At 38.8% G+C, this 22,570-nt stretch overlaps 1 protein-coding gene and 1 long non-coding RNA gene across 2 annotated transcripts in view; one reads left to right on the top strand and one right to left on the bottom strand.

Annotated features, from left to right (window-relative positions):
* The window catches only part of atrx (ATRX chromatin remodeler), a 36,463-nt gene extending 25,598 nt beyond the window's left edge, over positions 1-10,865 (bottom strand). Inside the window, exons 1-8 of the mRNA XM_083915539.1 lie at positions 10,701-10,865; positions 5,558-5,620; positions 4,812-4,855; positions 4,581-4,702; positions 4,408-4,488; positions 4,118-4,227; positions 3,930-3,997; positions 954-3,235 (exon numbers count right to left, since the gene is read on the bottom strand). Coding sequence (XP_083771665.1) covers positions 954-3,235; positions 3,930-3,997; positions 4,118-4,227; positions 4,408-4,488; positions 4,581-4,702; positions 4,812-4,855; positions 5,558-5,614 — 2,764 coding nt within the window. The 5' untranslated portion in view covers positions 5,615-5,620; positions 10,701-10,865. The remainder of the gene's footprint in view (positions 1-953; positions 3,236-3,929; positions 3,998-4,117; positions 4,228-4,407; positions 4,489-4,580; positions 4,703-4,811; positions 4,856-5,557; positions 5,621-10,700) is intronic.
* Positions 10,866-21,564: 10,699 nt separating this feature from the next.
* On the top strand, positions 21,565-22,175 carry LOC310948078. The gene is made up of 3 exons (XR_014593233.1): positions 21,565-21,619; positions 21,767-21,877; positions 22,069-22,175. It is a non-coding gene; the product is annotated as an uncharacterized lncRNA (long non-coding RNA).
* Positions 22,176-22,570: the final 395 nt, after the last annotated feature.

Genomic DNA, 22,570 nt, shown 5'->3' with positions numbered 1-22,570 from the left:
CAAACCAAAGTTTCGCAACGCAACAAAACTGTTTTAGAACGTTGCAGGTGAAGGTTGCAGCGGTGTGAACTGACCCGTCTCGTCTGGACTCAAACCGGCTGATGCCTGCGATTCAGCTTGTCAAATAGCCAGCAGCTGGTTTTAGAACATGACACACGTCATTTGTTGCAACAGCCAATTAAGTCTTAGCAAAGTCCACTGGTCAAGTCACTTATAAACCGTCAGCTGGTTGAAAAAGGCTGTTTTGGACAGAGGCTCAACAGGCGTGTGTGAGCGAGAAAGAAAGAGAGAGAGGGTCGAGCTAACAATACAATGACTACGGAGAGCATGCACCGTAATCAAGAACAAAGCAGTGAATCAGCAAAATAAAACAGTATTTCCACTGTTTTGTCACAACTAGAAATGCAGCTGTAGCAAGTGTCTTTGTCCTAATTTATTTTTTATAATACTAAAAATTATATCCAGCTACGAAAAAGTCTGAAAAGTCTTGCCTCGTATCATTGGTGTGAAATGGTTGCGAATCTTTGGTCAGAACTGGGCTTTAGAGGCACTGATTTACCTTTGGTGGGAAAATGAACTCAAACATGTTATATGCTACACCTGTTTTGCTGCCAATGTGTATATGATTAAACTGTTTACTAGAGTACAAAATTGTTACCAAGAGCACTAAGTTTCTCATGGATCTGGTCTCTTAATTTGACTCTCAAAGTTAGTCTTTAAACTGCAGTATTATATACAATGCTTTTTTTTTTTGCCCTTAATTGGACAAAGCCAGTCTGCTGGCTCCAGCTACATATTTACCATAAAGCCATGGCAGTGGTATCGATCTAATCATCTAACTAACTGCAATAAAGAGAATAAGTGTAGTCCTATATATAGAAAATGTTGAACCTTTTCTATAACTCGTGGATGCCGGGCTGAGTGCCACTAAACACTCCTCTAGAGCAAATTACCTGAAGATTGATGGAAAGGTCCACTACCTCCCACCACACTATCCTCCAAAATAGGTTTGAGCTTCTGCTCGTCGCTGTCCTCTCCAGAATCACCTTCAGCCTCATGCTCTCCCTCATCATCACTGGACGACGACTGCAACTTGGAAGTGGCTTTGGAGCTCTTTCCCTTCCGCTTCTTCTCGTAAGACCTTCTCCGCTTGGCTGCTTTACTCTCAGGTGAGTTTCTATCTTCCTCTTTTGCTTCATCCTGTTTTTTTACACGACTAGATCTCCTCTTTGCTGTGGCCTCTTTTTTCTTGGTCTCTTTCTCCTGGTCAGAGTCAGAGTCCTTCTGTTTCTTCTTCTTGGACGTCTTTTTACTTTTGTTCCCCAAGTCTGAATCAGAGCTTTCAGACTTCCTCTTGCGTTTAGGCGCTTTGTCTGAATTGTCTGTATCCTTTGTGGATGTGTTGTTTAGTTTGAATAGACACTTTTTAGCACTTGTGCTTCCCTGTTCCTCATCTGTGCTGTGGCCTGCTGCAGCTTTCTCCAGCAGTATGTTAGGAACCTCATCTGAGTCAGAGTCCGACGGCTTCTTCTCTGAATCCTTTTTCTTCTCCCCATTCTTTTTGGTGTCACTGGATTTCTTAGAGGATTTGGCTTTCCTCTTAGTATCTCCCCCAGACTCTGAATCAGAAGACTCTTTCTTGCCCTTATTCTCAGCCTGCTTCCTCAAGGGAGTGGTCTTCAATCTACTAGATCGACGGCTGGGTGGTGGACTGTCTGTTCCCTCTTCTGCATCTGAAGCATCATTTTTTTCCTTCTTATATTCTTCTTTACATTTTTTTTGCGTCTCTCCATCCTTTTCTCTGTTTTTGGATCTGGAGGACCTTGACCCAAGTGTTGTCACAACTGGCACCGGAGTCAGTTTGACTATGAGGTTCTTCACCTTAGGATGGGTGGGTTGAGAGTCTGTTGAGTTTCCATTTAACTTTGAATCAGCATCTTTGACCAAATCACTGTCAGTCTGTGAGAGCATGCTGGAATCTGCAAGACTCTCCACCATCTGAAAAAGCTCTTCGGGAACAGAAGGAGGTACAGACATAATGTCATGGTCTAGGGACATTTCACCAGTGGACACTAGCTCATCATCACATACTTCAGTTTTGATTGTCTTTTTGGTTTCATAAGTTTCTGTTTCACAGTCCTTCATTCCAGTATCACCTGACACCTGATTATTGTCCACACCCTGCTCATTATGCTGCTCCTTGTCCAGCTCCTCTGCTATATCAGCTTCCTCCTCTGCTATGTCAGCCTCCACCACCTCCATAGCCTCCTCTGCGTCCGCCTCCTCTGCGTCCGCCTCTTCTGCGTCCGCCTCTTCTGTGTGCGCCTCTTCTGCGTGCGCCTCCTCTGCGTCCGCCTCCTCTGCGTGCGCCTCTTCTGCGTGCGCCTCCTCCTCCTCCTCCGCCTCCTCCTCCTCCGCGTCCTCGTCCTCCGCGTCCGCCTCCTCTTCTGCGGGGGCCACCTCTTCTGCGTGGGCTGCCTCTTCGGCGCCAACCTCTTCCTCTGCATCAGCCTCTTCCTCTGCGTCAGCCTCAGCATCAACATTCTCTACTACATCAGCCTCCTCTGCATCCACCACATTATCCATGTGGTCGTTTTCTACAGGGGCCACAACATTTGTGCTTCTTCTCACAATATGTTGCCCTTCATTACCATTCTGCAACTCCATGTTTTTAAATTCAGGCCCCAAAGCCTCCTCCAAAGCACTGTGGGCTTTTTTCAAATCAGCAAGAACAGCCTTGAAGGCTTTCAAATGGCGATACCTGATAGACTTATCTCCCTGCTCCTCGACTGCCTGCTGGATGAACTGGATGAATGTATTGTTCAAACCAGTTGTCGTTTCAACCAGCTTTTTTGCCTTCTTTATAAGTTCTTTGGGTACCTGCAGTTTTTTGTAGGAGAATGACATGGTCCCTGAGCCCTCGTTGTGTTCTTTCCCATTGACAACAGCTTTGTGCTCTTTAACTGCTTTGTTCCTGTGTCTCTTGCTCTCACGTATCTCACTTTTTTCCGTCTTTTGTTGCTTGAGTTGCAATTCTTGTTTTTCCATGATGCCGTGGCATTTGGAGACCAGATCCTGGAGGGGCCCCGACTTGCAAACATAGCAGTGCCACTTTGAGTCCTCATCAGTAATGACTGACAGCTCCTTCCTGCCCAGGTTGCGCAGGATGCATTTCTTGCAGAAAGCATTGTTGCAGTAGTCACAGCAGATGAGCTTGCCACCTTCAGCACACCACCTAGAAAGAAAAAATTCAACTGAGTTTTGGGGCAAAAGGCAAACTATTTTTCAACAACTATATTTCTAAAAAATATATTAAAGACTGATCTGATAGAAAAGAAAATCTCAAAAGGGTAAAAAACAATTTTTTAAATTATTTTATTGAATGTTGCTTTCAAATGGGATATTTAAATCATGCCGATTAACATGGGGAGCAGACATACAGCCTGTGTAGTTTGTCAGTAGTGTGTGGCTGCTGCTTTCACGTATGCATGTTGAGATTTGCCAAGAGATAATGCAGTTGGTTCTGCAGAGTTTGGAAGTTGTGCTACATCAAATTGCCATCTGGTACAAAAATGTATGTATGTATGTATCTTAATCATTTTAAAACAGATTATACTTTCTTTTTAAAACCGTTTTATGTAGATTGTACCTGCTGGAGGGCTGTGTAGTAGTGTGTAGCGACAAAAACAACAGACATGGCACATAAAAATAGAGTTGGGCTTTGCAGGCATCGTAGTCCAAGTCTTAGCTTTAATTGGATATTATGAACATGATCTGCTGCGTGCATCTCACGACAGCCATGTCATGTACCCCCATGTGTTGTAGCCGCCACATTGTGCATTAGTTATTACTTCTATTGTGCATCCTCTTGTCATTTTAGTCAACAAATAAATCAGATTGTTTTGTTGTTCTTGTGCAAAATGTCTTACCTGCACTGTTCATCCATCCCGTCAGAGTCTCTGTTGATGTCATCACTTGTGTAATACTTGTAGCAGGACTACAGGAAGAGGAAATAAGGAAATTATGCATCAAGAATAGAAAGACTGAAAAACATCAGTGTTGAACTTTCAAATAATGGCCATGAAACTATATGAAATGTAGATTTGAAGTCTCCCACCTTGCAGATAAGTACTTTGAGCGCAGGGTGCTCGTACACAGAGTTGCGCTGAAACTGGTTTACTTGTTTTCCACAGGCAGTGCAGCTTACTTTCTTCTGCAAGTTATCATCTGTGATGAAGAGAAAATAAAATAAATATTTTAGTTAAATTAGTGTCACTTTCTTCCTCTCACTCCCTAAATTATGTTTTACTTTCAGGCTATGCACGTACATTAAAATCGTATGCACGTTCTCTTGTGAACATCAACATACCAAAAATATATTGTTTCTAAATAATGAAATTAAGTTACCTGTATGTTTCTGTTTGAAATCCACTCTGAGCTTCATGGCACCTTTATTGTCATTCCCAGCTGGCCTCATCACTAAAGTGCCTTTTCAGAAGCAAAAACAAGAGTCTCAAATAAGCATCTTATTCAGCATTAATATCTTTAACAAGACCAACACGTACCTCCATAGTCCATACCTTTAGATGCATTACTTGTGTTATTGTCTGAAGTGTTGTCAGAGGAGGCCCCCTCATCTTCACTCTCGGCTGAAGAGTCAGATTCATTCTGTCCAGTGTGCTTAGCTACAGTAGCAGGCTTCCTAAAATGAGTTAGCACGCAACTTTAATATTTCCAACTTTCTGTGAGAACTCTTTCGAGAACATGTGTCTGCAAACAATACAATAACATTTAAGAAAACTGATCCTCACCTCTTGTTGCGAGAGGGCTTCATAGTTTCTGTTGAGCTACCAGGCTGATGGGAATACAAGATTAATGTTAATAGCTTGACACTTAAAAACAAAAACAGTAAATATGTGCCTTTAAAGCTGGGGGAGGCAGAAAGCAAGAAAAAAACACCGTATGAAGTAGGACCTCTTCACATACAGTACGAGTAGTCATTAATTTCTACCTGATTCCATTACATAGTGGCATTTCTATGAGGATTACTGTGACACACTGATTCAGGGCTCTACGGGAACATGAACTTATATTAGCTGCAGCCCTGAGCCTCTGGCTGTAGTTAGCAGAAGGCTAAACTATTAGCAACATTTATCCAACTCCAAAATGCTTGGCTGATACCGACTCCTGTTTTATTCCATCTTATGCACTCTGCAATTTTATCATGTTTATCAGGCTCTCTTTTTCTTCCTATCTCTTTTAGACTGACAATAAACGGAAATTACTATCAATATTGGCAACGCGTTTCACAGATGCAGAGAAAGGGATGTACACATGCATCTACGTTTGTAACCAATAGGAACGCGCTATCTCTCTCTAAAACTGGCCAAAGTCTCCGACACAGGCTAGATTTTCTAAAGCCTGAAAACAGAGATGAGAGTTTGTGGACAAGTGTAGTTTTCAACATCAAAAATAAACCGTCTACCCCAGCTTCAATGATGTATTTTTTTTTTTTTGTTTTTTTATCATTATCATAAGTTTGAGGCTGTATCCTTACCTCCTCTGCTTTGTCTGACATTTGGTCTGGGTGTGATTCAGAAGAAGCCAGACTCATTTTTACCTGAAGAGACATATACTGTTTTTACACTGACCAAATAAGACCAAAAAAAAAAGGTGATAATAAAATGAAATAAGTTTCCACTGAATGTGTATTTCATTAATCTACAAAGCAGGCTGGCTGGCAACGGAACTAACCACTTAAGAACAAGCACGAATTACACACACATATTGTATAAAGACAATAAAAAGCTCATTCTAAAGTAACAGGCCAGGAAAATAAAAACAGGAAATATGCAAGAAATTGTGGATGGAATTTTTACAAATCTCAGTTTATTTAAATTGGACAGGGCAATTGCACTAACAAAACTGTGTGAACATTTGTAATAGTTGTTGTGTTCAAGCAGATTAGTATCTAACAATTACCCAACTTATATTCCTCAGGGTGCGAGTCTAAGTGGATGTGTGTTCTCCAGAGTTGCTGGAGAAGTCAAATGTTGCAGTCAGTGCGTTTATATTCGGGTTAAGGACATACCCCGGTTTCTCAAACGCCTTGTAAACACCATACTACAGGTAAAATCAGGGTTGTCATAACCAGAGGGCTGTTGCACGTAGGCAGAATTAAGACATCCTGGATGAATGAAAAAGCCAGCCCTGAACTAGTCTAGTCTGATCATCCTGGCTAAATCGGTTGCACGTACGCCAAACCAGGATGAGAAGCAGCGGCTATGTCAAGCCAGGTTTAAGTAATTCTGTGCGTTTACGGATTCAGAGGAAGACCGTGCGGTTGAGCACAGATTCACGGTTGCAGACGAGGAAAAGATGTGTGCAGCGTTCTTCTCTGCGTCTGAACGGCAAGAACTAATGGAAACTTATAAGGAAGTGAAGCATGTCATTCGGCCGCTACTATTAAACCGCTATTGACAGGCAATATCAGACTGGCTGGACGCGCAGGTGTTCAAAAATATACACCTTTCATTTGTGTCACGTCATTTTCATAAATGAACAGGTGAACACATTACCCTTGAAAGAGCAGTGGAATTTAATGTTACTCTAAAAGACAAGCTAACTACAATGTCACACACACACAATTAGTAGCCGGTTTCTCATCTGCGCATGCTCCATGGGTTAGAAGCACATTCAATACATGTGGGGAAGGGGATATCAAAACGTTCATAATTATCTTCAGACCCTCTACTAAAAAAATGTAGGTATTAAGAATTTTAGACCCTAACAACATGGAGTTATGGGCAGAAGGAGGGCGCGTGGATACAAAGAGCCGTAGTGAAACACCTCCAGCAGCGTAGGTCCAGTCTCCCTAAAGGCCCAGGGCAAGGCTCCGGCAGAGACACAACTCTGCTTTTCGCACTTTTAAAACATTGTGTCCTATGGTTTTTCTATTGTTTTTCTCATGGACACAGTAAAAGGTTTTTCTAGCATGCATGACCTACATGACATTGATACGTTGTTTTAGGCAAGGGATTTAGGGAATTCCTAATAGTACTGCTTCTGTCATTTAAAATGTGGATTTTATTTACGGTATGCAAACTTATTTTTATTTATGTAAATATGCTGTTTATACTTCTGAGTTTATAAAGAAATGTTTAAATAACACATATTTTGCATAGGGCATTAAGACTGTGGGTGACTGGCATCCCAGACAAATCACAGTTTCATCATGCATGGCTAGGGTTGATCAGGCCGGCCTTTGTTTAACAATGTTCATTGTTGTTTATCCATGATTTCAAATAAGAATTCTCCAATAGCGTTTAAGTGCAAACCATTGGCCCATAGGCTATTACGAAAGTAACTACTTGAGCACTAAGTAAAGCTCAAATTACACAAAAATAAGTTATTGAGTTGAAATCCTTTGCTGACAGCTTGGTCTTGGCAGACGTGCCATTTCTAATAAATATATGAATACAAATATATAAATATAATAGTTAGTTATATTCAAGATAGTGCTTAGGGCTGGGAAGTAAAACTAATATTTCTATTTTCTTTAGATGGTATTTTTGCACAGTTTAGTCAGGGGATTGACATTTTAAAAAGCTCAACAGACGTTACAAACATTACTTTGTTTGATTCAAACTTTTAATCCAGTATATACTATTGTTATTTTGGCTCATTTAAATACATTTAGAAACATATGCCAGCTACGTATATTAATATTTACACAATCTACTAACAGCCGAGCCATATGTACCATGGACAGAAAAAAATATATGAAAATATCATACTCTTAAAGAATAAGAGGCTTAGTTCGTTCGAGAGACTCGCATTGTTCTTGCCGCTTTGGTATTTCTACGTCCGGTAGTCCTCCCGCAGTCCTACCGCCCGAGAAGCAAAAATGGCGGCATCCCTGTGGGAGCCTGTGCCACTGAGCAGGTTTCCATAGGAATCTAACCGAGTCACAAATCGGTGAATTGAAATTTGGTTCAAATTAATAAACAATATTTATCCTGCTGCTGAAACTAAGAAAAGGGTTCAATTTTGAATTAAGTCTGTGAGTTTTCTGTTTGACGGAACACGAAACAACTGAGCACCTATTCTTCTCTTGTTCGGTCACATTGGTGTTCTGGAAAGATGTTTATCGATGGATAAATATTGGGACGAACAACTCTTTAACAAATTTCAAGTGATGATTTATATGGATGGTCTGCCAAAAAATCATTATGGGAAAATATCATAAACACAAGAATAAATGGAATAACAGCAAACCCACCATAACCTGTTATAAAAATGAAATTAAAAACTATATGACATCCCTAAAGGTATTATCGGAAGAAAATCAGTCTTAACGATTTATATGAAAAATGTCAAAGTCTCTTGCTCTTTAAGTTACAATCCAGTATTATTTTAACAAAGTCAAAGTACCTTTGTTGAAATGTCAACCCCTGTGATTATTTTATCTTGTTAATGTGTTTTAAGCTTGTACTGTTTTGAATGAAAGCAAATGTTTCCTCATATGACTTTTTTTTCAAATTGAAATCGAAATGTAAAAAAATTGTGACATGAAATAAAGGTCTCCATGGAATGAATGGGGTGACATTTTTGGTACACGGTCCGTTTGTTTTTCTATGTCCATGGCCGAAAACAATGTGAAAGCCTAAATAATAGAGCGTTCCCTTTAAACAGAGGGACGACTTTGCAACGGCAAGTAACATTACTACCAAGAAGACCTGTTTGGGTCATAATTCTGTCCAAAAGTCATCCGTTTGGGATTTTGACAAAGGTAAACGGGGAAAAAAAGCTGTATTCAGTCCAGCTGTATGTTGGCGGAGCGCCACCTACTGTACCGGAGGTCGAGTTACTTCATCATTTTCCCATTCAACCCCTGCTCATGTGTAGGAGGGGAACTTTAATGACCTGATTATTCCCTTAACCGGGGTAAGGCCATTCCAGGTCACTGACGTGCATGTAAACGCACTGACTGTTTGTGTTGTTGTCAGTCAAGGGAGAAAAAAACAACTCCACTGAATGTATGTAGAGATGGATCTGTTCGACATTCCTGCCTGTTGGAAGGAAGGTTTGTGTTGTGCCTGTGTGCACAAGAGTGCTGGACAAATACTGTATACAGATATTATGATTTTTACTACTATAGATGTTGCGACTTGCTGCTGCTCATGGAGGAATTATTGAGTCTCTGTAAATCTTAATAAATCAGAGTGGGGTCTAGACCAGGGGTCTGCCACCTGCAGCTCCTGGGCCACATGCAGCTCTTCAGTCCCTTTTCAGTGGCTCCCTGTAGCTTTGCCAAAAAGTAACATGGAAATAAATATTGCAGGGTTTTTTGCAGTGGACAATATCTCAAGTGAACACCTGTTGTCTTGGAGTTCAAGGTGATACTGTGACAATGAAATAATATATTTTTTAAATATTACTTGAAACTAAAACAAACGTCACATTCTATGTACGGCCCAGCGCATTTCTCTGCAGGAGGCTCATCTTGAGTTACCTGTATGCTTGATATGTGGTGAGAAATTAGCAAACAGGTGATAATAGAAGTAAAATGTCAATCGTTTTCTTTATTATTCTATAATTTCAGAAATGCAACAAACTATATTTTTTGTATATCATATAACTACATATAAAACACTTCATAAGCTGTGATATGATAATATAATTAATGACAAGTATATGTTCTGCAGCTCCAGATAAATTTTATTTGGTGGAAGTTGAGTATTAAAGGTTGCAGACCCCTGGTACAGACCTTAACCATATGTAAAGCGTCTTGAAATAACTTTAGTTATGAATTGGCACGATAAACGAAACTGAATTTAATAAAGTTAATACGCCGTTAATATTACAGCATTTATGTGATTATACACTTATACAATGTGTGTGTGTTACCTACGTTATTGTGAGCATATCACTCCTGGGACAGAAGCGCCGCTTTCTATTGTATCGTTTTGCGTCATCATAATGTGCTGATTAGATCGGCATGAGCTGCGTTTAGCTATCACTCAGTGTTTCCAGCAGCGATCAGGCCTTAAAACGTATCCCAAGTGTGTGTTTCAGCCGAAGAAAATAGCGCACTCATATGTAGCTCTGTGCTGCGTCCTAATTTAACGTCCTCAACGGAGGCCTTCCATGTTTTGACAACACAGGAACTCCTGACTATCAGGGATGCCAAGTTGTGCCTTGCTAACACTTGAGGGTTTACCGGTCTTTACCGTTAACGCGGAACTACTTCTTTTCACTTCTTCACGTTGCCCTGGCAACATTGCAATCTCGGCAGTGCATACCAGGTCCAATGCATGGGCATGCACTAAGAAATGCACAATCAGGCCTTCCCTCATCCTGACGTTACCATGGCACAAACCGTGGTGCTAACGGCAGCCTGGCACAGTTACCTAGCAGCATCCGAAGTAGCAACGTCTATCTGGCTACAATACAAATCAAAGTACTTGCATTTTTTAAAACACGCACGTTTTTTTAACGTTTCAATTACTTTTACAAGCATTATGTAACACGCATATGCACAACTGTACCTGCGTTTGATCGGATTTAAACATTGCCGGCTACGCAGCTAATAGCTACAACTCGGCTAACTTAGCTTTGCTATGGCGCGGGTCGTCGTTTGCACGGTAATCGATGCACAATTGACTTGTCCAAACAAACAAGCTAAGCGGAGTTCGTACCTGCTTTGCTCCGTCGTCATTCCTTGTCTGACAGAGACACGTTCAGTTTTAGGTACAGGAGATCCAGTTCGATCCAATTTGCAGATTTTTCGATGATGCGGAAGCAAAAATAGCCTCAAAATACAGAAACAACTCCGTTCAGTGGAGACAAAGCAAGGGGACCATCTTGCCGGATGGCTATGGAAGCAACAAAATGGCGCATCTAGCCCAAATCCTCTGAGCTTTCCTATTGGCTGAGCATGTCAGCTGTTCTCCTGCTCTGATTGGTCCAGGCTCACCGGAGCTCATTGATTCGTTTAGCCGACGAGGGAATGCTTTTCTCTGGGAGGTACATTTTGTATAATGTCCCATTCATTTGTTGATACTGTGAAAGGCGCGCTGTTTTAATAACAAATACATTATGGTGTGCTATGAGAGTGTATAGGCTTACAGTAAAAATAAGTCCCACATGTATTGGCTTCAACATTACAATAGTGCACACTGATACCTCAACAATATCCAATAATATAGGCTACACTTAGACCTAGACTTAGACTTCTCTTTATTGATTCCTTTGGGATGAAATTGAATTTCCAGCATCTTACAAAAACACAAGGGAGATATAAAACAAAACAGTATAAGATACCCAATAAAGTCTTAGCTAAATAAATAAAGTATAAAAAAAACAATACACTCTTAGTTCAATATTTAGGAAGTAGATTAGAAGTAGAATTTGCGGAAAATGAAATCTGATAAGTTCAATGTAGAGAAAATGCATAAGATAAAATATGTATGACTGTATATGACTGAAATGAGCAGTAAGATTAAATGATTGCACTTAAGTGGTGGATTAAGTTATTGCACCAAAAAAAGAAGATAAGTGTCCAGGTATGTATGAGTATATTATTAATTGCACAGTGAGTGTAAGTATATGTTGATGCTAGTACTTTTAATAAGGTAACAGTTTACATATGCAGGGCTTTTACTTGTAACAGAGTATGTCTACATTGTGAAATTTCCACTTTTATTTAAGTTCTTTCAGACCAAGTGGATCCATATCATATTAAAAAAAACACCACAGCAAACATGACAAGGGGCCCCATCACTACTTTTTCATAAGGGGTCACAAGCCAAAAAGGTTGGGAATCACTTTTTTGTATTACATAAGCCTATTCATTACTACGAAAAATGTTATTTGGACCACCAACATTACAACTTGCACGAAAGAATGAAAAAACATGATAGTTTGGAGCATCTCTGCCTGTGGCCCACGTACCCTTTAATAAAATGCACTGTTATGAATATTGTGAATCCTACAGTTTACAAATATCGCCTGAAGATGGGGCTCTTCTTCAAAGGCTGTCAGTGCATGTACAATGTAGAGATGTTAACTATTCAAGATTGACTGATGAGCAGTTGTTTAAATAACATTTGGACATGTCATAACAGAAAAATGCACAGTTTATTAATGATAATGGCTCAGTGTCACATACTTTAAGTCAAAATGTCAGACACGAAATAGGCCTGTAAGCTTCTCTGTTTCGCAGCAGGCTGTTTAATTCAGCTGTGAGGACACAGCCATTATACAAGTATACTTATTAACATTTTAATAGGACAGTTGTTGGTATGACCTGGCTCATGGCTTCAACAAAAATTACATACACCATAGCATTAAATTAAAAGGTTAACTTAAGTTATAAAATAATGCTGACTTTAGCAGTGTGTGATGAGTGAAGGATTTGGGTGCGGATGTTGTAATGTGCAAGACAAAGCATAAAGATAAACTAAAGCAACATCAAAACCAGAACATTGGGTGCTTGGAGAGAGGCGCAGAGAGCGAGCTGAAAGGCTGCGAGGCTGACTAAATCTCCAAGGGCTGTTGTTTTATTTCTCTGGCGCCTCAGCAGATAAGATGGTCCTTGGTCCTTGAGACAGATCTGTAGATTATGTGATGTTCTTTGTATTCTTCAATCTTATGGTATCTGACTATGTCTACACGCTGTACCAAGAACTTCTCTGATCAGATATTTGTATCAAACAATATATTCAAGTAAGGATTCTTTATTCATCATCCAGAAGAGTTGTCATTAAGTTCAAGTTTTCCACATCACAGGCTTAAATAACACACCGGGGCCCTCAGGTGTTCCAGGCTCCAGGATCCTCGGCTGTGCCTCAGGAGGTAAAGCTAATCAGAGGGTCAGTGTTTCGATCCCCTGCAGTCGAAGTCTGCTTGGGCAAGATACTGAACCCCCAAAAGATGTGTGAGTGGGAATGTTTACCACCTGCAGAGTGAGCAGACCAGGTGAATCACACAGCAAACTAAATGACATCAAAGGGGTTATCACAATATTTTGACCATTTTTTCCAGAGGTGTATGTGAGATTTTCCATCACTAGGATCACGTAATACTCAAACATTATTTGTAATCTGGCCCAGTTCAAGTTATGGCCTGGTATAAAACAAGAGAGATCGGGGGATTTTGTAGCACATACCTCACACAGAACAGAATGTATACAATCCCAGAAAGGTTGTATTTTCATGCAACTCCAACAAAATATGTCTGTGGGTTGGTTCCATGTGGTCCCTAGTCTCCAGCATCATTGCTGAATATTCATTTTTCATTTACGTTTACTTTAAATCTTGGACGTGATGTGAGGTAACAGACTGAATTCTTCCAAATAAATTCTCTGCACTGTGATTGTGTAGTTGATTGTGGCAGTCTTCATTCAGTTCTCTCACCCATGTAGGCTAAGCATAAAAATGTTTAATACTCAGATTCCATCAAACAAAAGTACATGATTGACATGACTCTGGGAGTAACATTGGTTGGACAAGAACCTTTATGAAAGGATGTATTTTGTTCTCATTTTTCTAAACTGTTTTTAAATATAATAGTCCATCATGTGTAAATATCTAAATAAGTCCTTATTTGTGAGGTCATGTGTTATTATGCGTTATTTCACCCTTTTGAGTAACCATGCTGGTGGAAGTTATACCCATCCACCCACACCCACTGTTTGAATCTAAGGCCCACCTGGTTTAAAGTGACCTTTGAAAATAGGTAATTTTAATAGTCTAAGCTCCTTTCCCAATTTCAGTTGTTTAACAATGGAATACCAGTAAAGGGTTTTATTAAGTCTAGGTCTACCTCAACTTTTATATGGGCCACAATCTCTCTTACCACAATACTTGTTTGAACCAGGAACTTTAGAGACATTTAAATATCTTTTTATCCAGCTGCATAATCAGCATTGCAGCAGTAGTGGACACAGTTTTGTTGTGTGACAATAGCCCTTTAGATTCAGACTTGCTATTCTGCTTTTTTCTTATAGCTGTAGTGGTATACTCTCTTTTACTTTCCCATATAAATTTGATTCACAGGCAATAAATATAACAAATGTAGCAGAATCACAGAATGTTAATTTTCCATCATCATTATCCATCATCTTCAACCGCTTGTCCCTAATAGGGTCGCGGGGGGCTGCTGCCACAAAACTCAGTTCGGGGCGCAGTGGTTAGAGCAGTCGCCCCATGTAAAGAGGCTGAGGGTCCGCTGGTTGAACTTCGACCTGCGGCCCTTTGCTGCATATCTCCCCCTCTCTCTCTCTCACCCCAGTTCCTGTCTTTCATATCTAATGAAAGGCTTGAAAGACTGGCAAAAAAATGATCTTATAACTCAGTTGGTAGATAGGTGTGGTATGAGCAAGCCCCCGCCACACACTTTACACCCATGGCCCACTTTGCTGTTGTGGCTGATGTGATGCCAACGCAAGATGGTCTCTAGTTTTTCTCCTATGTCAGATATGAAAGTTCCTAATGTTACTATTTAACGCCAACAGTATCTAAGGTAATCCAGGCCTCTGGTAAACTATTGCTTTGTATGATGTGCAATATTTTTCTAATACCGTCTTGTATTTGCTGACCTTTGTCAAAGCCAGTTTGGTCTTCATCTATCCAGTCTGATACTGATGATTGGAAGTCTGTTTGATAAAAAAGAGATGCAGAGCTTGTAGAATATTAGTTAGTTAGGTATATTTTCCTATCATTTTGGAAATATTATAATATATGAATATGCTTTTGTCTCTATTTCCTAGATAATCATCTTTATTTTGCACCTCTTTCATTTCTTATTGTGTCTTTTGGTCAGATTTCCTTTATGTTTTTGTTCCAATTGTCTTAGGTTAATTAAACGTATCTTAAATTGTGTTACTTTTTCTTTTTTGAGGTTACTTGTAACTGGAATCATTTTTTTATGACTGCTTTTAATGCATCCCATATAAGGCCTATATTGCTGGGTTCCCCTCACCATTTTTATTTTCCATCAGCTTTGATTTGCTCAACAACCAGCTCATTATTTAATATTACCACGTTTCATTGTCTCCATATGGTATTTTTACATCTGCAACTCATATAAACCATCAGTTTAACAGCGCAATAATTTGACATCCTTGTAGCTAGTCTATCCTCATTCCTTCGGCATGAAAAAATAATTAATTCTAGAGCAAACTGATTATGTTACTGATTAATGGCTAAAGTCTCTCAGCAAAGTTGATAGTCCCTTCACACACATAGAAAGCCCATTTCCTCTCATGCATTATTCACCAACACTTTAAAAAACATTTTTTAAACTAGTTATGTCTAGGTTTTCGTCCAATAGTGAGGTCTCCTTCACACTTACACAATAGTTTGAGTGAATACTATAGTGTGATTGGCTGCCCTTGTGTATATAACCAAATTTAATCCATATACTTCTCACATATCTAAGGTTCTGTCCCAAAACACATATTTATTTTGTAAATATCCTCCTTGAATGGAAATTTGAGATATGCTACCTTTTTTGTGACATGCTCATTTGATTTTGGGTTTAGCACTTTGCTGAGAACCCCATTGTTGAACAGCAACCCCCCTTTTTCCAATACAAATAAAAAGATGACTATATTAGAAAATGGCACTAACATAAGAGCTGGCAGGCATACGTGCCCCTAAGCTTCTGACCTAAAGGAAGAAAACCTAAAATGCACTTATCAGTTACAGTGCATACAGTAGCCTCTACTTATTCCCTAGTGTTTGTTTGTTTTTCTCAATGTAAATGATTTGTTGTATTCCTTTTTGAAGTTATTTTATTTAGCACAAGGGAAATATACAAAATGGGGGGAAGAAATGCAAATATGAAGGATAGAACTGAACCAATAATAATATTGCTACAACTTAATTTAACAATCAATAAACGGTCGATGTAGCATTGTACCGGAAATAAAAATGGCAATTTAAAAAAAACACAAGAGAAACAGAACAGATATACATTAAAAAAATAAAGAAGCATGGACAGCAAATACAACCTTAATTAGAATTAAATAATGTATTCCTTATCAACATGAGCCATTTAATATGAATTCTCACATAGCAGGAATACAGTAATACAGAAGTTACAACTGAATCGAGGTGGTGTTAATAATGAAATAGTGGGTTAAATACACAACTCATTTTCATAGGATATGAATGTAGTTGAGATTTTCATGTCCACTATTCTATTTTCAGCAGCTTCAGATGAACAGCACAACCCTTCATTTTTACCTCCTGAGTTTTCTCCTGGAGCACCTCTCCCTCAGCTAAATGTTTACTCCTCTCCTCCTCTTCTTCTTTCCAAGCATCCCTCTTCTCTGTCCACAGCTCGTCCTCCGTGATGATCTGCGGCTCTTTTTGCGTCTTTCATCTGCGTCTTCATCATCTCCCTCTCCACTCTGTGGAAATCAACATTAAGTTCAGCTCTCTGATCTTCAGCCTTAAAAAAATAAAAATAAATCCCTTCCTATGATCAGAAGCCGAGCAACTCTATGATTAATTTGTGCCTTCAATAATCCTCCCAACACACTCCAGGGGTAAGTTCAAATTACATTTTATGTGTCATGCATGACTTGACTAAGAAATGTTGTGCGGGTCCATCTCCTCCACCTGGAAAATCCTGCCATAGAAAAAAGAAACTCTGGGAAAGTTCAAGATTTCCCAGGGCTCTGCGTTTTAAACACCTTCTCATTGCTGGAAGAGGAATCCTGAACCTTGATCCTACGTCGCTTCTTCTTCTGCTTGTAACTTCTCTTTTTCTCCTCGTCCTTCTTCTTCGAAGATCTACAGACACAAACAGAATCCATATAAGCAAGCGCAGCAGGAGATCAATCCAGATCCACTGGCAGTATTAAATTACTATTGTTTGGTTTAAGCCTGTGAATATTCTCATTAGTCCAGGTCATCGTTATCCCCAAAGCAATTTCAGTCAAAAGCAACTGGACTATGGTTATTTGTCTAGGAAGACGTTTCACCTCTCATTCAAGACGCTTCAACAGTTCATGTACACATCTGACCGGGCTGGGACTGGTCCAACTAACTGGTGTGAGATCCAGGTATTTAACCTCTCACAAGGCTGATGATGTCACTGGAACCCTTTGTGCTCCAAGGTGCAAGTGTGAAGGGCACAGTCTTATACTGTATGTTGCCGCTGATAATCTTGGGGCTCACTCTCTTGCAGGATTCCTTGAGAGATTCAGTGTGCTTAGTTATGTCCACTATCTTCCAGACCACTGAGCCAACAGACATCAGGGGCCTTTGTCTTCAGGAACTGCAAGTCGTCTTGGGGGATCACCAAAACCTGGATCGGTAAGTATCTGAATTAGTTTTGAATATCTGCATTATTGATTCACAACACGACCATCTGATACGAATTTACTATAACAAATAAATTACTATTACTTACTCTAAATTACAAACAAATTAACATTGTACAAACATTTTAAACTTTCATCTTTGTCTTTATTTCTGTGCAATTGCCATCAGCTAGTGTGAGATGGGGCCACAGGGATGGACCCCTCTTTATTTTGCTGCGGACTATGAAAAACCCTTACATAAATTCTTCATTTTTTAGATTAAAGGACAATACTGGTCTAAAATGTGTATCAACTGCAACAATTGCATCTGTACTGGAAATAGTCAAACTTTTCAGCTTGACTGAGACTGAAAAATGTCTCCATCTCTGCTGAGCTAGAAAACAATTTCAGCACACAGGTTTTCAAACAGCTCTTGTAATGCACAGTTCAAATTATGGCAATTTAAATTTGATGTTGTCCAACTTTCTTAATTTTTGTGGTCAACACAGCATTATTAACATTAGAATGTCCTCTTTTGTCTGTTTCTTTTTTTACTGTTAGGATGCAACTGACAAGGACTTGTACAGTGAAACTTCAGTGGGAATCCTCTGCATTGATGAACATCCTCAACTCAACCCATCCAGAGTGAGCATCGTCTTGGAAGGGAGTGTGGTAATGGAGGAGCTGGCCAACCTGCCACAGGCTTTCTGTGTCCTTTTTGGACTGATTTATGCCATGCACTTGGATTACCCCAAGTGCATGAAAAGCACGTTCCACTTTATTCAACAGGTCATACTAAACCTGGGCAGAGGTGAGCTGACACCCAAAATTCAATCTTTGAAGAATCAACTTTCTGTCTAAAACAGGGGTCTGGATACGTGTACACTTATACCACTGCTCTGGATTGGAGTGCTTGGTTATTTGTAATGTTGCGCTTTAAAAATACTATATTTACTGTCAGCACTGTTTGATATGCAAGTTATTTTTTATGCATTGCCGCTGATATTGTTTGATTCCATCCTGATTTGGTGTGTGATTCATGCTATTAGCACTGATCTACTTTAATTCCTATTGCTGCCTATTTTGTATAGCATTGCCATTGATTTTGTAGTTTAATGCTATCAGGTATCACAAGAGTCCTATTTGATTTTTTGATGGCAAACCTATTTTGTTGGTTAACATGATAAAGACAGGTTTAATAAAACACGTAGACAAGAATGTACTCTTGTGTTTTTGCTTTTTATTTTCTTAATTTAAACTGTATAGTTAATTTGTTTAATTAAACAGATTTTATTTGACTCTTCTGATAGTGAAGTATTTGCGCAAAGGAATTTTTAAGGGAAAGCAACGTGGAGGTTAGTGTATTCAGCTTAAAGTTTTAAGTCAAATAAATATGTAAAGCAATTGATATTACTAATGTTTTTAAGTTTAATCATATTGGAGGTAAGTGCACTTAACTTTAAGTTTTAAGTGGAAAAAAGGGGCAACGCAATTGATATTACTAATGTTTTTAAGTTAAACAAACTTGGTATTGAGCCAATGCCGTCCGCTCATTTTTTAAATATTAAAACAAACATTATTTAATTATTTTAGGGCAACCAGTTTGCTAAAATGTTTTAAGTACTCAACTTATTCGGGTTAACAGTCAGGCCACTCTGAACACGGGTGGCAGGTCTCTGGCCTCAGTTGTCCAGAATGCAAAAAAACCAAATTAAATCAAACTTTATTTATAGAGCACATTTTAAATGACCAACAGTCCACCAAAGCGCTGTACAGTTCAGTTCAACACACGCACACACACACACGTCCTTCTTAACTTCCTGTCAGCTGATTCATCATTCGCATACACTGAAACAGGAATCAAACTCGGACACATTTAAAATGTTTAGCCCATGTTTACAACTTTGAAAAGTTATATAGATGAATTACATTATTATTGAAAAGGATAAGACTTACCCGGCCTTAGTCCCTAATAATATACATATAATACAATAATATAAAAGCCTATACATTATTCTGAAATTTCCCATTGTGCATAAGTAGGCTACTTTTACTATTTTATATTTTGATCCTAATACTTTTGTGTTTTTACTGAAGTGGAAGGGCTCATACTTGTAACAGAGTATTTTTACATTGTGGAATTGCTACTTTTACTTAAGTAAAAGATCTGAGTTCTTCTTTCACCACTAGTGAGCAGAAATGTACTGCAGCAGTGTGGTCCAGGGACTCCTACCTTAGCTTCCTAGAAAGAGTTGGCTGATGTAGGACTACACATTGCATTAAATCTCTTTCTCTGAAATGTTTGATAATTTTTGTGCCTTAACTGTTATTTTATTAAAACCATCTGAGAAGTTTAGAGGGTAAATGTCTCTTTCAGTGAAACTGCTAACAACGGGTAGTACAAAATGAAAATATCACCTGCAGGTGGGGCTCTTCTTTTAAGATTGTGTAAAGCGAGGAGGTGTGAATGTTTGAGTATGCTTCTGATATGAACTAAAGTTCAGCTAAAACTTCCAGTAATCCTCCTACTCTGCAATATTCTCAACAATTAGTATTCAAACTGAAATTTTGTTTTTATGAAACAGTTCACCAAAAATGTTGCCATTTCAATAAAGTACTCCTCAACGGGTCAGCTTTTGAAATTATTGGTAGGATTGCTGGCAGCCGTCACAGGCGATATTTTACTTAAATGTATTTAAGTAAAATTAAAATAAAAGTAAATTTGTTTTTCTTAAATTATAATAACTCTGTCATTTGTTTTATTTCAATAATTACACAAATTGCATGTATTTTAAGATGAGCAGGTGAGCAGGTGTTAAACTAAAACATCCTTTGACCCAGAGTAAAAGGAAACTGAAGCTGACAGGATTTTGTTCTTTCAGTCACACTTTCCTCTTCCTGATGTGTGGGATAAAGGCTTGACTCAAAATATTTCCAATGAGCCTACTCACTGCAGTCATTTTGAAATGCCATGACATTAAAGTATGACAATAATGAGATAAACATAATAATATAAAGGATAATGGCGGCCTGTTGGCTTACACACTTCAATGTTTAGAGTCATCCTTTCTTTCATTGGTTCGGTTGAGGCAATTTCATTTTTAACAAATTAATAATTCAACTCCGACAGCATTGGTTAGGTTCAGAGGTCTTACTAAAAGCATAGGGTAACAGAGCATATACAGGTTGGACAAGATGACCAGGATACTTGGACAGAGGCTCATAATAAAAGGAAAAACAGGATCCACAGCATGGTCGTTCATGACAATGCTAATCAGTGCCCATGCGACTGACTGCTCCTGTGTGCCTGAAGGTTTAAGATGCAGTCTGTGTTATTTAATAATTTCCTGTGTCAGCTGACAGGGAAATGCATCCTGCCGCAAACATATATGAAGAAATTGTTCAAACAGAATGATAAATTGACACGACGACTTCCACCTGTGCTTTCCTGTTGCAACAAGTCAAAATGTCCCGTGTAAAAATGTCTGTAAGCATCTCTGTTTCACAGCAGGCTGACACAGCCTTTATAAAATTAAACTTTATACTATATAATCAATATTTATTGTATATTTTACTTCTATCCACTGCACTTATTGCACCGTGATTGCTCTGTATGTCTGGCACATATTGCAGACTTGACAATTAAGTTGACTTTTGATATATAAATACACTTCCACTACACTGACAGTTGAAGTGATAGGATTAGGTCCTTTTTGCATCCTTGAATATTAGGACAATCTTCATAAGATGTTAACACATCAACAAGTTGATGACCAGCAATTCTTGGTGAGCGCTTTACTGATAAAGGGTTAGCAGGTAATTGCTTAGTAATATTACTCCAAGCTTCAGTGGAACATTTGATAGTATAACAGATACACATCACACCTTATTTGGCGTCTTCCTCCTCTGACGTGTCTGTGTGCTGTGGCCTCAGAGTGTCAGCATAATAGTATAAGTAGCAACCGTAGTAAGAGTAAGAGGGTATTCAACTTTTCTGCTCAACCTGACAGTGCAGGCTCACAGTCTCTTTCAAAGACATGAAGAACACTCTACGTCTCACGCTGATGATGATGGGGGTGGCTGCGATGGGCTACGCAGCATCAATACATTGTAGAGATCACCTGCTGGAAGAAATTCATGACGTGGCAAAGAACCTGTCCAGTAAAGTGGTAAGAAGACTACCGAACCACATGTGGTTTGTTTGTTTTTTTAATATACTGACTTAAATATTGAATCTCGCCAATGCAGAAATCAGAAGCACAAGTGCCAATGATATCAACAGATCGTGACGCAGTGTGTGTGGTATGTTGGAAATAATTTCTTATTCTTGTGATTATTGTGCACATAGTGACTTTTTCTGAACTCCTCAAGATTATGTTTTGCTGATTTCTACAGACTTATTCAACTTCAACTTGTTGAATACCAATAATTGTGTCTTTCTCTTCACAGACACAGTTCTTCTGTTTGGCTGAGAAGGCTCTGAATAATGCAACAGAACCACCCAATGCACATGCTAAGTACAACCGACTCCGTCATCTGTTAAATCAGTGCAACAAAGAGGTAAAGAGGAATTCAGTTACTGAACCTGCTTTTTAGTCCTAAACCAGACCAAAATACATACATATGTATCTTTCCAGTGACTTACACTCTGATCTAATGATGAATATGCTCTTTGTTTTCAAACATTTTGCTTCAGTTGTATTCAGCTTTGTTTGCTTCAAACTAAAACTGTCATAATCATTTTGTTTCAGATGAGCCATGTGACTTGTTCCCTGAACACAACTGATACATATTCTCTGAAAACTCTTCTGAAAGACATCATGGGCTGTTCAGCGCGCTGCAAAAGATGTGTGACCGCATGAATTATTAGGAATGATGTATTATTTATGTAATATGTTATAAGTTATTTCTATTTATTCTAAAACATATTTATTTTTTCTGCAGATCTTATTTTTGTACTATTCGTATTTATACATCAATAAATTATAGTGGCACATTGGTTTGTTGTTTGTCAATTTTTATTTCACAAAAAGCATATAATATTTTATGCCGATCCACCCTCCAGTCATCCAGTAAAAGCGGTTTTAGACTGAAGAACAACTTTTTAACAAGAGGCTACTTTTTAAGACACCACTTACTTACTGGGTTTACAGTTTCTCCAACTGTAGGAAATGTAATATATAATATAACATGGCTGTCATGTGCCATCATAACCTTTTTCAAAAGCACCAATAAACAATTAGAATTATCACT

This window comes from Echiichthys vipera (assembly GCF_963691815.1).
Source record: "Echiichthys vipera genome assembly, chromosome: 6".
In the NCBI taxonomy this organism is placed as follows: Eukaryota; Metazoa; Chordata; class Actinopteri; order Perciformes; family Trachinidae; genus Echiichthys; species Echiichthys vipera.
The sequence above is the reverse complement of the archived record's forward strand: the minus strand, read 5'-3'. Positions and strand labels throughout refer to the sequence as shown.